General features: G+C 37.9%; 1 protein-coding gene across 6 annotated transcripts in view; it reads right to left on the bottom strand.

Moving 5' to 3' along the window:
- The window catches only part of DMD (dystrophin), a 1040101-nt gene that overhangs the window by 709452 nt on the left and 315995 nt on the right, over positions 1 to 14654 (bottom strand). For all 6 annotated transcript variants that reach the window (XM_033147196.1, XM_033147200.1, XM_033147197.1 and 3 more), the window contains one exon: positions 1831 to 1923. In XM_033147196.1, coding sequence (XP_033003087.1) covers positions 1831 to 1923 — 93 coding nt within the window. The remainder of the gene's footprint in view (positions 1 to 1830; positions 1924 to 14654) is intronic.

Genomic DNA, 14654 nt, shown 5'->3' with positions numbered 1-14654 from the left:
ATAACAGATATTCTTTTCCATAGGCCAGTTGAGGACTGCTACCAGGGAATAGCGTGAAACATACATGATATTCTCCAAGTATATATTCCCTGAAGTTTGCCATACTAACAATATATGAGCATTCTTATGTGAAAAAAATGAACACAACAAAAATGGGTGGTGGCTGAAAGAAGAGAGTGTGATGGATTACTAAAAGTCCCAGTTAACCCTTTTATTGTAGATTCTGTCACTTCACATTCCCAACAAGATTTAAAATGTCAGGTGCTGTGACAGTGCATGAAATATATATTTCTACAACTTTTATTATAAAATCTAGTTTTGAAATTTGGAGTTATAACCTTCAGCTACTACCCCTGCTTCATCTTTTATCTGAAATGGGGAAGAGTGCCTTGCATCATTTTAATTGAAGGAGGCCTACAGTTAATGGCAATTATATTTTGAATACCAATAACATTCTTGCCTAGCAAAACAAAACTTTTTTGAAGTTTTCTGTGGGAGGCATGCAAGCTTCCCACTATCTGTTCTCAGTCTGCTCAGGGAAAAAGAAGCAACTAGATTAAAAAAGAAGAAGTTATGTATAAAGATGCAATGGACCATGCTGACAACGAACCTATTGATTTATAGCTTTATACACCACACAACAAACAAATGACCCTATCCAAGCAAGTGCTTGTGTGAGGATGTTTGGTTGCACCAAGGAACTTTCCTTCTGGGGATTCCCCCCAACCCTCTGGGGCAGAATTAGAAGGGGTGCAGGGGAAGTTCAGAGAGAGGAGAGGGAGGTGGTGTTCCACTGTGCAAGCAGAAAGCATTGCACCAGCAGAGGCTCAATGCTTCTAGGCAGTGAATTTGACACATTCATAAAACAGCATGAAATACTTAGTCAACTTCTGGACAGCGATACACAACAACCAATGGCTGAGCTGTACACCAGAAAAGGTCTATGTAAGCCGAAGAGTCTAAAAGTAAGTACTGATGGTGCTTGCTTAAAAATATTAACAGGCAAGGAGCTCCACAGCTTAAACACAGCACAGTAATTGTTATTTGTCTTGTAGAAGCAAAGCAAACATCATGTGGCACCCTTAAAAGTGCCTCTCAGGCTTATAATAGTGGTAATAGCTTCTAACTATTGCTGTTGTGCCCCAGAGTGGCTAGGGCAACCCAGTCAGATAGGCAAGGTACAAATATCCTGATCCTGATCCTCATCCTCATCATGCATTTATGTGTACAAACTGAATTACTAAGGAGGTAGAGAAATAGTTTGGAGACAGTCTACGGCTTGAATTCAAAGCTGTGGTTCTTCTTAAGTGCTCCTTGTTCAAATTTCTCCCCAGATCTTCGAGGGCTCAGTAATTTGAGGTTGTTTCTGAACTTCCAACTGATATATTCAGAAACTTCTACTACTCTATTTTGTTTCAAAACAATTTGCACAAACAAGCACAGCTTGTTGCTGCTTTCGGTTAATTTACCATCTTCCCTTCCCATTTTTGTCTTGGTATTTGACTAGCAAGGTCTGGTGGGGGGAGGGCAAATAAGAGTTGCTGTTTTAAGAAACTGTTCCCCACAAAACCCCAAATTCACTACTTTCTATTGTACACAATACAGTCATACTACTTTATTAGGTGCTCAGCCTAACATGTTCCAGTCCTATGGTTCAATTCACATTCTTATAATCAGTAAAAATTCAAAGTGCTTCATAAAGAGAAAATGGGATTTTCAAGGACCAGAGATCCATGAATATTAATTTTACAATATAATTCATGCACTCCAAATGTCAAATCCAGTTACAACCATAGTGGACTACTTCTGGCTGAAAACATGTATACATACAAGCTTTTGGCCTGTAAGACCTTCCAGGAGCTCCAGGAGCCTTCGTCCATCTTGAAAATCATTGAAGAGATCTTCTATAGGGTATGTACCAAACTGCAATAAAATAAAATAAAGGTTGTTAAAATGGAGCATTGTGAATTGTATGCTAAGCTTCTTAATATCTTAATAGGAAAAGCAAAAAAAGATAACCCTTTACAATATAGGCATTCTTCTTAATTTGAAGATTCTTTTTTAATGAAATGCTTTATTTTGTTATGAAGAGTTTGTACAATCCAGAAAGCGGAGTCAGTTAATTTGAATGGGGTTGGGTACAGTAAAAGCAGGAAGATTATAGCAGGCAATAACATTTATGTCCCACTCTTTATCCAATGACTTTGGAGTGGCTTGCAGAGGGCTCCCAGGCCTCCCATCCACCTCAGTAGTTGTACTTTATGTCTCTTCTGACCCTTCTCTAGCTGAGAAAATCAGGTCTCCCAAAACTTTAATCTGTAATGACTGCAGTAGTAGAGAAAGTCGTTTTTTTAGTAGTGTCTTGGCTAGCTGTGAATATATCCTAATGGGGCCAGTTCCAGAGGAGACAAGGCCCTACAGTATACAAAGTCTTGTTTCCATTGTCTCTTTCACCATGGACACATGCCACAGGCCCCAGATATTTGTGTGCATGTGTGCATTTTTCTTTAATAAAGAAAAAATCAATGTGCAGTAGCAGCTTCTGGAAGCCATAGGTTCCAGAGGGATGTTCTCCACTATGAGGAAAAGAAGTGTGGTTGCTGCAAACCAAACTCAGAGGTCACAGTGCATAGTAGACAGCAGGGAAGGCAACCTTGGTCCTCAGCTATTTCTCTACTGAGAAGTAGCATATCTCCTGAAGTAGCATATCTGTAACAAAAATTGCTTTCATAGTTTTGTAACATGCACATGCACATAATATAATAAAGCTGTAGAAGTATTCTTTTTTAGTTTTCCATTAAGATGTCTTTTTTTTAAAAAAAATAAAACTTATAATTAAAATTGATCCTAGACAAAACTACACAATAATATGGGAGGTTAACTACGGAGAGGAGATAAAAACACAGCATGGAAGTATCTTCAGCAAGACATTTTAATTACAAGTGTGTTACAAGTAAATCTTTAAAGAAATGATTTTGAGGAGCTTGAAAGGCAACCTTCTATTAATCATCAACTAAATATTACATAAGGTTCCCTATGCTGCTTGCCACACATTCTAACCTGAAGAAGAGCATGCCATTTGTCTGGCAGGGAGGTAATTAAGTCGCCTTTCTGAAACGGATTGAATGTCTTCAGTGGATCGACATTGCAATAAGTCTTTAGAAACAAAGGATTTGGGAGAGACGGCAAAGAAATATGTTGCATTTCCAAGGTCACTGGAAAAGTGCATTAAGAAGCTTTTGGAAGAACAAACTAATATATTGAAATGCCATTTTGAACTCCTGATGCATACAATAACAATATCACCTTTATTTGCAATTGCCTTCAAAAAGATAGACAGAGTTATATTTTTCATTCTGTACTCGGTAAAATAAATATTCAGTTTAATTTAGCATTTAAAATGTTGGTTAAATAATATAGATGGCACTTTAAAATTGGCTATAACAGTAATGATATTTTATGCTTCTATATGAAAGTTTCTGAAACCTCCCTACAGTCTGCACCTCTCCCAGTCTGGTTGTGATTTTCTGCCTTAATATGCTAGGTTGGGTGATGATGGTTCAGGAGAGGGCACTCTGCAGAGAAGCTCTTAGGACCTTGCCATATCCAAATGATCTCAAGAGCAACCCTCCAGAGCTTAGAGCAGAGCTTTCCAAACTGTGCGTCATGACACTGTAGTGTGTAGGTGTGTCACGCGAATGTTCCCCACGCTCCTCCAGGGGCTGGAAAGTGGTTAGTTTTAACCCCCAGTTTGCTAGTAAAACTGAATTACCATGTTGTGAAATGATGCATGTCTAAAAAGTGTGCCACCAACATGAAAAGTTTGGAAAGCTCTAGCTCAGAGCCTTATTCAGCTCTGAAGTATGTGTATACAAAAAGAAGCGTCCACCCCGATCGTTCAGTCTAGACACTGATCCAGCTCTGAGGGCCTTCTTGCAGTTCCCTCATTGCGAGAAGTGAAGTTACAGGGAACCAGACACAGGGCCTTCTTGGTAGTCGCGTCCACCCTGTGGAACATCCTCCCTTTAGATGTCAAAAATTAAACATATATCTGACTTTTAGAAGACATCTGAAGGAGAAGTTGGTCATGTTTGAGGTTTTTTGTGCTTTAATATTTTGTTGGAAGCCACCCAGAGTGGCTGGGGCAACCCAGTTAGATGGGCAGCATATAAATAATAAAATTGTTGTTACTTTGTTTCAGAGAGCTCCAAACTATGCTCCAAAAGTGAATTGGCATAATGGAATTATTTGCGTTGGTTCTGCAATCATAAACAATGCCAGAGATGAACTCAAACTGGTCCAGCAAATTTGGTTCTGAATGTAGGAAACTACCTCCTACTGAGTCAGACCAGTGATCTCCTCCTCCCAGCCTTGCACTAGAAATCCTTTACCTAGTGATTCCAGGGATTGAACCTGAAAGCTTTTAAATGCAAAGCACACAATGCCTACTATATCTCCTCCTCCAGCTTTCTTTTTGCAGCATGTTTTCAGCCTGGAATATAACATGACTTGGATAGTGGAAGTAGGAAACAATACCAAATCAGACTAAGACAGACAGAGAAAGATTTAATGGTAAGGTAAAGTAAGACTCAAATGAAGGAAGAAATTGATGTGTGAAACACACTTACAAAGAACCTCAAATATATCAAGGAAAGCCTTTGAAATAAGTTCCTCTCTCCTGCCTCAAGCTCCTTGATTTAAAAGCAAACACGGGGGCTTCAGTATCCCACTGCAATAATGTAAACACTGCTGTGTAATACCATCTCCTTTCTACTGAATAAAGGTCAAACCACAGACACTTTTGTTGCTTTCACTGATGTGGCTGGTGGCTGCGATTACTAATCTTTACATGATAGAGGGGGTGGGTGGGAATTACCAAAAGGCTTTAAAAAGAAGAAAAAGGCAGCTGAAAAGATGCAACAAGCAGGGGAGATAAGATGTCAGATAGACATTAAATTAAACCTTTCGCTCTTCTGCAGATTGAAGGAAATGTGAACTCTACCTAGAGAACCCAAAGGAAAATATTACAATTCACAAAGGAACTTGCCAGTTCCCCACAAGGCAATAAATATGGCTTTTCCTAGCATTTCTAAGATCAGGTCACACATAGCTGCATAAAGTTACAACCACGTGTTATTGCAAAAATTTTGGATTGAAAACCATCCAAAAAAAAAGATGTTCATATGTAATTATAAGCCATAATTCTTCGCTTAATAAACCACATTGTGCAAACAAACCATGGAGGGGATAGCTTAATGTTACGTCCAAACGCAAGATCATGGTTTGTTTTACCCTAACTTCACACTTGCTAACTAGTCTTAGACCATGGTTTGTTGTTGGTTTTTTTATGGATCAGGGAGAAGTAAATCATGATCCTGGATTTGGACATCACACTAAACGATCGTTTGTTTACCTGCTAATACCAGAGGAGCAGCAAAGTAGGAATAATGGGGCAAATTATGGTTTATTAAGACTTAGCTTACTGTCACATGCGAATACTCAGATACTTTCCCTCTTTCAAGTCTTTAATTCTCTTTCTCTGAACCTCCTCAGTGCTCTATCACTTAACTCAAAGAGAACTATTTAGGTCCCTATTGAGACTCCTACTTACAAAAATGGGCTGTGCTTTGGACAACCAGCAGGAAGCTATACTTTACAAGGTTATAGACACAAAAGCATATTTGGTTTTTATCGGGTCCATAGAATAATAATAATAATAATAATAATAATAATTAATAACTTTCCTCTATTTTTGAGGATTCCTTCACACAGCCATTTTCCCATGGCACTATTCCATATTGAAGTGGTGCATGTGTGTGAGAGACAACACCACAACCATGTGAGTGAAGCCCTCAGCATGGGTCTTCCTCATCTGGTTGCTATTCTTCCTTTCCAGTGGGATGTCAGACAGATGGGAAAGTCCCAGGTATTTACATAGATATGGCAGCTCTTTCCATAGGAATGGAGCTACCCTCTAGCGCAAACCACACCGGGTGTTGAAACCACCAAAAAGCATCTCAACCGAGGTGATGGGTGAAATTATAACACAGAAGGTATCAGTAAGATGTTACCTTCCTCTCTCTGCACTTCTATTATGTTGAGAGCCTAGCTAGAGGGTGTGTGTGTGCGTTTGTGTGTGTGTTTTAAGAAGATTTGAATTTTAAAAGGTTGATAGACTTTCAGCTAATCAAGCAGGCATTTTCATTAGGGGTTCATTGAAATTCATGCCTAGAACTTAAGGATAAAGAAGAACATTACATTATGTTGAGCTGAACAGAGGTTTTCAGTCAGATTTAATAAAAAGGAGATTGCAGACATGTCAGTGGTATATGCTTTTACCATATTACATTTATTACCGGAACTTTCACCATATGATAATTTTTTTTCTAATGGGACGGGAATTGTTCACCACTACTGTCAAATAAATAGTGTTCTATTGAATAACTTAAAGTTTTTTTTTTTTTACTGTACATAAGAGAATTGGAAAGTTGCTGACATAATACATATTTCAGAAGACCTTTTACAGAATGCTAGATTGCGATATAAGTGCATTTTCTAAGTGTTTCTACTTTCCAGAAGTAACAGAGGCAAATAGCTAGTTCCAGAAAGTCACACTTAGAATTTTTCTACAATATTTTTAAAAAGCAGCTGTTTATTTGTAACATATACTGCGAGAGAGATGAGACTTTGTTTTCCTGTATAAGCTCTTTTGACTTGAGTAACACTGTGAATGAATATTAATTTGCTGAAGATAGGACTTCAGGATTCCTTAGAGAATACTTATTATCCCATTCACACTAGTCCAATACTAAAAAATGTCCTCTGATAACTGTGTTTTATTTCCTGAGACAGACGGATGGCAAAAACACGTATTAGCACATCTCCCTTAAAGGAGCTGAAGTGATAACCAACCTCTCTCTTTTGTGTAATGTTAGGTACTGTTGACTACACCTCTTTATGATGTTAAAACATTCTAAAAACTCATATGCATTATAAGATAGTGGAATATGAAGCATCTTATTTTTTCCTAAGCAATCAGGTTAAAGTCCCGTATGCTAGTCAAATTCCTTGCATAGGTTTCTGCTTATGCAACTATTTAGCTGAATGCAGACCAATATATTTATCTTCTCTCCTCCCATTTTTAAAGTTGTTCTGAATATGTAAATGAATTATTTTCCTCCATAGTGGAATTAATTTTCTTGCCCTGAAATTAAAGCATAACTGGTCACGTTCATCTCAATGCCTGTTACTATTCAATTAAGCAGCTGAAGTTAAAAGGTTAAACTGATTCTGTTTAGTATAATTAAAAAAATTATTCAATCAAATGCATTCCTTTTAATTAGACAATCTATCTTAATAGCATATCTAATACCATTGTACTAGAATAAAATCTTATTACAAATGATCTTTTCTAGTTTCAGTGTTTTCCATTTTTAATAAGAAGAAAATTAGATTAAGAGCAGACAACTTCTAAAACATGATATTGCTATCAGTTCAGCAGTCTTGATTATGGGGAATAGGCATGAACCTATCAACTAATGGGGGCAAGGGCAGGGACTAAAAAAAAAGAATGTAAATGTCCCTTGATGGATGGAAGTCTGCAAAAATCTAGTCATATACTTATACATATACCGGTAACACAACTATGGATGAAAGGTTTGCATGATTTATTTTGATATAATTATGATAGATGAAATTATTTGTTCTGGATTTCAGTCAGGCCAATCATGTGACACCATTATTGTACAGCATGATTAGATGACATCCTATTTCTACACAGTGAATTGCTCTATAGTGAATTGTTCTTATAAAAGTTATCCAGAGATGCTTTTTTTAATGGAATGCTCAGTATGAGCTTCATATCAGAGGGTTATTGTTTTTAAACAAAACTATTTGATTTGAGAAAGGCAGGGATCTATCTAGGAGCTACTTAGTGTACCAGTGAGATTTCTTTTTTATGTTCCTTTGAGCAACAGACCTTTGGGCCATCTTACAAACTGCTTGGGAAGCTCACCTCAGAATAAGATTAACAGCACAAATCCTATATGTGCCTACTTAGAAGGAAGTCTTGCAGAGTTCAGTTAGGATAACTTCCAGGGTAGCAGACTCCAAAGCAATTTGCCACAGAGGACAGGGAAAATGACAGATGCTTGAGAAACACATGTTCAAAGTTCTCATGGAACTAGTTAGATGGTTATTTGGGTGTTGAACATGTGGATTTACCTGTGTAATACCATGGAGATTTAGCGCTGCAATTTCAAACATCATTACTCAGAAGCACGTCCACTGACTTCAATGGGACGTACTCCCTTTTGAAAGAGCAATCCTAAAAATAATCCAGTAGAATTTACATGGGTTGAATTTAAACTAGGGTAAATACCATATTCATTCATTCATTCATTCATTCATTATTTCTTTCTTTCTTTTATTCATTCAAACTTCATTCAGGAGTAGGGCTACTGCAGTCTAAGATAGCTCAAACCTGGCAGAGGGAAAACAAGTCTTTAAAATACGTAGTTTGATTTACACCACTCTTTTGCCAGTGTAGATTCTGCTTGATTACAAAGTCATGTGACCAAGCTGAAAGGAATCTGAATTAAGTGTGTCTCCTTGCCTCACTCCTGCCATGCCCCTGGAACACCCGTTTTGGGGGACTTATGCCGCTTGAGCCCCAGCTGAGCTGGGGTGAAAGACTTACACTGGTGCATCTCTGAATTAGCAAGGATGAGGAAATTATGCCAGTTAAGCCCCAAGGTCCACCTGTTCCAACCTCCCAGTAGTTCTTGAGTTTCAATTGTTGGGGAAAATGTGCTTATGACCACCATCTAAGTGCCTGAGGTATTTCAGGGTTAAGATCTCACTCAGTGAATCTACTTCTTACATCTTGGAAACCCATAATACCCACAGTTTTTCTAACCACTGGATTATACAGAATGTTATACAGAAATTTAATACTGTCAAATGTATAATGCAAATGTTGAGCAAAGTTCCATTCCCCATAAATAAATAAATAAATAAATGAAATGAAATACAGTATTAAACAGATGTAATTTGATATGTTTCTGTTTATTTTGCAATGAATATATTTATCACCTGTCCCTCTGCCATGTTTAGATATCATATTTCTTCTCCCTTAGAATATGGTAAACAGATTGAGAAGTGTTAGCATACTACATGGAACAGACAAAACAAATATGGAAGAAATTATAACATTTATTGCTGCCACTGCAGGATGTAATAGCATTCTGCCAGTGAATGACTGAGGATTTGTAAATGATACCATCAAATGAATGGAATACCCTTTGAACAAGAAGACTTAACTCAAGTTTTGTATGTTGCTCACAAATTTCAACTTGTTACAGAGATTATATATATATCCAAAATAGCCACTATTAGTAGAGTTGTAGAAAGAGAAACAGGTTTGCTTTCTTCTAAAACAAAACCCTCTTGCGGTAGTCGTGGATATCAGTAAAAACATCAACCCAATGTATTGTAGTTGTGAAAAAGTCAAATTCCATGTCAGGGAACGTTAGGCAATGAATCAGAAACAAAACTGTCAATATTGTAACATCTTCATATTAGTAGTGTGCACCGATCATAAGATTCAGTTCAGAACCTGATTTGGCATTGATTTGGCACATAGGAGGAAGACTTAATTCATATGATGAATCTCTGGGGTTTCTAAAAATGGAAAATTGGCAGTATAAGTAACAAGGCTGAAAAGAAAAGCAAAAGAAAGAGGAAAGAGCGGGAGTAACAGACCTCTGACCTGAAAACTGAATATACCAACACCAGCTGTTTCTGTTTTGTGGCTAGTAAGGAATTGCAACAAGACAGATTAGAGGCGCATCCCATGCCTGCAATTACTAATACTATTAGTCACAAAGGCCATCTTTCTACAGACTTCAAGAGACCCAGATCTCTCATCAAATAAATATTTTTGTTGACAAGCCTCATTGTAGTGGTTTTAAATTAAAATCATTCAGCAGTGCTTCACTTAAATTACAATAAATAGGTCCATCTCTACACAAAAGAATGTGGAAACAAATGGGAACATCCAACTTGTGTGTTCCATCAGTGCAATGATTCCTGCTTACACAATGGAACTCCCCCACCTTCTCCCCCAATACATGCCCCCTATACATGACCCACACCTCACAGCCTCCTCAAACCTCCTCAAGAACAGATTTAGAAGATGTACAGGGATGGAGAGGAGTTCCACATTACTCAGTGCTACATTGGATATAATCCCATATCTGATGTCCGATAAGACAATATCATAGCCGTCAACTTTCCCCTTTTTTGCAATGGGAAATGGCACTGGAATAAAGGAATTTCCTGCAAAAAAGGTAAAGTTGACAGCTATGCAATATTTCTAAATCAAAGAGGGAAAACATTTAACCTTCCAGAATACTCTGTAAATGATTTTAAAATAAGCACTCTAGAGCAAAAAACAAAACAAAAAACAAACCCCAAACTTCAAATGTGAAAATGATGGATCGCAACCCATTAAGAGTCTCAGTCTCACTTGCGGACCGATCCCCACACAAAGGACTTTTAACACATTATGTGTGTAAATTGGTTTACCAATGCCACATTTTCTTTGCCATCAAGAACCAGTTTGTGAGTAACCAATGTGATGTGCATAATTATCCTGATCTGTTCTTTTCTGCATTGCCCCTACACCTCAGAATGAAGACTTGCACACAAGAGTAAATGTTTGCAATTTCACTGACAGAACAAAAGGGTCTGCGGTAGGGAATGAAGCACCTGTGGGCTGAATTCTGAAAGACAGAAAAAGAATTCCTAACTGAATAAAAAAGTCAAGTAGCGCATCAAATGTTAATTGACAAGGAGAGGGAGCGCGGGGTTTTCTTCTATGGGAGAAAGCTTCCCATTGGCCACTGAAGGTGATATGATAAGCAGCCTGGCCTCCCTCTCATCCAGGATAAGCCCCACAAGACTTATCCTTCCAGATAGGGGTGGGGCAAACTCCTTCCACTCACAATAGGCAGTGTAGGGGCATTTCATTTTCTTCTTTCCTCCTATTTTACAACCACTTCCAAATCATACTTACATCTCAGGATAACATTTCATACATCTGATGAAGCTAATTGTACTCCACAAATACAAATGCCATAATAAATTTGTTAGCCTTTAAAGTTGGTTTTGAATTTAGAGATACAATAAAGGATACCAAACAGTTTAGAAGTTAATGCACTACTAGTTCACATATAAAACAATTCGGTCAAATTTCCTATGCTTCTGTGAAGGAAGTAGTGTGTGGACCATACTCAAGTCACATACCATCTAACTGTCAAAAGCCACTTCTTCAGTGTAAACCATACTCTAGCCAGCTTATTATGTGACAACTCTAAGTGGCCACCTGTGGCCCCTGGAGCCATAATAAGCTGATTATTACCATGATCTTCACTTGCCTAACATCATGATTAGAAGCATGGTATTATCCCCCACTTCACATGGCACTGATAGCCAGTGGCACATAGTTAGATGTACCATCCGGAGAGTTTTGAAGCTGCTACCGCAACAAAAGAGATAGCCCAACAGATATTAATATTTTCCAAGAAATCTCCAGCTTACGATGAAGCAAATGCTATTGTGGCTGAAAGCTAAATAGCATCAATCAGAAGAGCATTCTCTTTGCACAAATTAATTGTCTTTGATATAAATAGTAAAAGAAGATATGATAAAAGGGCCAGAGTTTCATCACAAGAAGTCATTCACATCCGAATTGTAGGTTACCACTTTAATGGTCTTTCATCTCTTGTAAATAGTTCAAAAGGATGTTTTCTCACACACACACACACACACACACACACACACCAATGGTGTTTATGTGCCAACTAAGTACTGAATAGTGCTTTGAGAAAGTTTTTGAGTACTAGATTGCTGAAAATTCAAACAGCTACCGTACTTCTCAACCTTCTCTTTTTTTGGTTCACAGGCATTTTGGAACAGCTGTATCTCAAGTGATTTTTGTTGAAGTAGGTATTGAATTCATTTCAACACCATTCAGAAACTGTGGAGTTCAAACTCATGTGAGCCAGCCCCTTTGGAAATAATCTCTACAGCTTCATAACATGGCTGAAATTGCTTGTAATTGTTGTGATCAGTTCCTACAACATTCAAGGCAGTATGATTAAACTCTGGTGGCAAAGTCAAAAATAATCACACACTTTATCCTTGGATGATGATAACACTTTACAGTGCTCCCAATAATAACTGCTCCATACTTCATAGTTGTCAGACAAGACAAGGCAATCTTGCTCTTAGACCTTGAAGTTAGGTCCCAATCTTGTAAAGAGAAGCATCTGCATAAGGCACCATAACACCACAGGGTGTCACAGCTTCCCTACATATGTTACATTGTTCAGAAAACACCCAAAGATAGTAACACCACCAGGCAATAAAAAATTTAAGAGTTTTCTTGTATGATGCACTATACACAGCTTGAGATTTCAGATCTACTCGGAACATTTTAAAATACACCATTGCAACAGTTTAACATTATGACCAATTTAAAAGCATTTAGAAGAAACAGTATTTATTAAATTGCAATGAAGGAAATCTACTCTTAGGGGAAAGGAGGAAGAATCCATGTGTTTTTGCACATGATACAGAGCATTTTCTTTCAAAAAATTGAAGCATGCAATTGATTTTCTTCATCCCACTTTCACCACCAACACATGTCACTGGGATGATCTATCTTGTTTATCAATAGCACATGATGCATGTTTCGGATGCATAACTACTTTCCACCAAAGTATTATCACGCACCCAATAAAAACACCCTCTTTCCAAACAAACAAGCAAACAAAAAACAGGCAAAAACAAATTAAAATCAAGACATGAGGAAGAATTGACTTCTTATATCCTTGCAGCCATGTTCCCTGCAGATAATCAGAATATTCAACAACAGAAAAACATCTCTTTTTCAGACACTGTTCCTATTGTCCTGGGCAAACATCTGTGCTTCATAGCATAAAGGAGCTATAGTGAATCTAAATCACAGTCTCGTGTTCTAACAACTTAGATTTTTATATTGACTAGTCACAGAACAAAACTTTTATATTTTGGATTTTCAAACATTACCAGCCATAGCTATAAGCTAAGACTCAAGCTAGTCCACCTGCTAGTATAGGGCAACTGTTTAAAAGGACTAGAGACAGAACTAATACTACATAGCCAGGTCTCGCGTAAGAACATTTTGCTTCCTGAGGCAAAGCAGCAAATGCTGCTTCTCCCCCATGAAGTGAAGAGGCACTGGATCCAAGGCTACCTGCGGCAGAAAAAATCCTACAAGCTGCTCTCTCACTCCCTTTGCGGTAACAACAAGAAAATAAGAATAATTCAGTATTCTGTTCATACAGTGGCCAACTAAATGCCTACAACTATTTTCTGCCCTTTAATTGCAACCAAATTCCGCTGCCTCACTCTGCCTAATGATAGGGCCAGCCCTGTATGTATTAGTTTAGTTGCTGCTACAAGGACAGGAAGAGAACCTCCCTGGGGACAGCACTCTGAAGAAGAGGTGAAACAATTGGGAAAGGCTTCCCCCTCAGTCATCGCTCGCTGTATCTCACGTGGCATGGACAATCTCTGATAGCACAGAATTCCTTCTGGTGCCATGATCTATGTATTTATTTCAAGTATTTTACCCTGTTCTTCAGCCAGAATGGCTTATAAAGATCAATAATAAGGCACACCTGTGCCTTTCTCTGTGCACATGTGAATATGCATATTGATAATCATTACCTATAAAGGAAAGAAAAAATATGAGAGCTGAAAGCAAGGCAGGATGTGCATGCACAGCCGTGTGAACAAAGTCTGGAACTACAAAATGAAAGATGTTAATTCATCAATGCTGCTCTGTAAACAAGATCAGATGGTTTGGAATGTCAAAATCTGATAGGGAGAATATAAGCATCCTGAGTCTATATAAGTAAGTGCCTGTCAATCCTCCATAACCTGAGCTCAAAGTGAGCATAAAAAAGAGGAATTGGTTTCAAAGCCTGCTGTTATCAACCTCTCCTATTGACCTCAGCAAGGCACAGAGCAAACCTGCACAATAAAAAAATCTAAAGTCTTCACAAGAGGCACATAAGCTAAACACAAGAGACAGAAAATTTATTTTAAGAGGTGGCATTAAAGAAAGGTTTTCTGATCCGCTGCATTTTCTCTACATCTGAAATATCTATAAAAGTAAGGCAGCTTCACTAGAGGCTATCTGCTAGCAGATGGTTTTTGTCCCCTTCAAGTCGATGATAGGGCCAAAGACCCATAATATAGCTGCTGATAATGGCACAGGGATTTTTTAGTTCTGCAATGCAACTCAATCGTGTTCACACCTAACTTCGTAAACAGCAATAATTTATGTCTGCATTGACTTCAACAGTGAAGTAACTCATTGCACCACTTTCATAATTATCTCAAATTAATTTTCTCAAAAAGAAAGCTAATGGTTATTCCAAATGCCTATATATTAAATAAGAGATGATTCTTCCTCTGAGAAGGAAATTCTGTCTAGTTCTAGGATAGAACTATCTGTACTATGCTGCTGCCAAATTGTCTGCATCATTTATTTTAAGGCATCCCAAGGGAAGCAGCAGTAAATTAATGATGGACCTAATGGC

This window comes from Lacerta agilis, chromosome 4 (assembly GCF_009819535.1).
Source record: "Lacerta agilis isolate rLacAgi1 chromosome 4, rLacAgi1.pri, whole genome shotgun sequence".
Lineage (NCBI taxonomy): Eukaryota > Metazoa > Chordata > Lepidosauria > Squamata > Lacertidae > Lacerta > Lacerta agilis.
The sequence above is the reverse complement of the archived record's forward strand: the minus strand, read 5'-3'. Positions and strand labels throughout refer to the sequence as shown.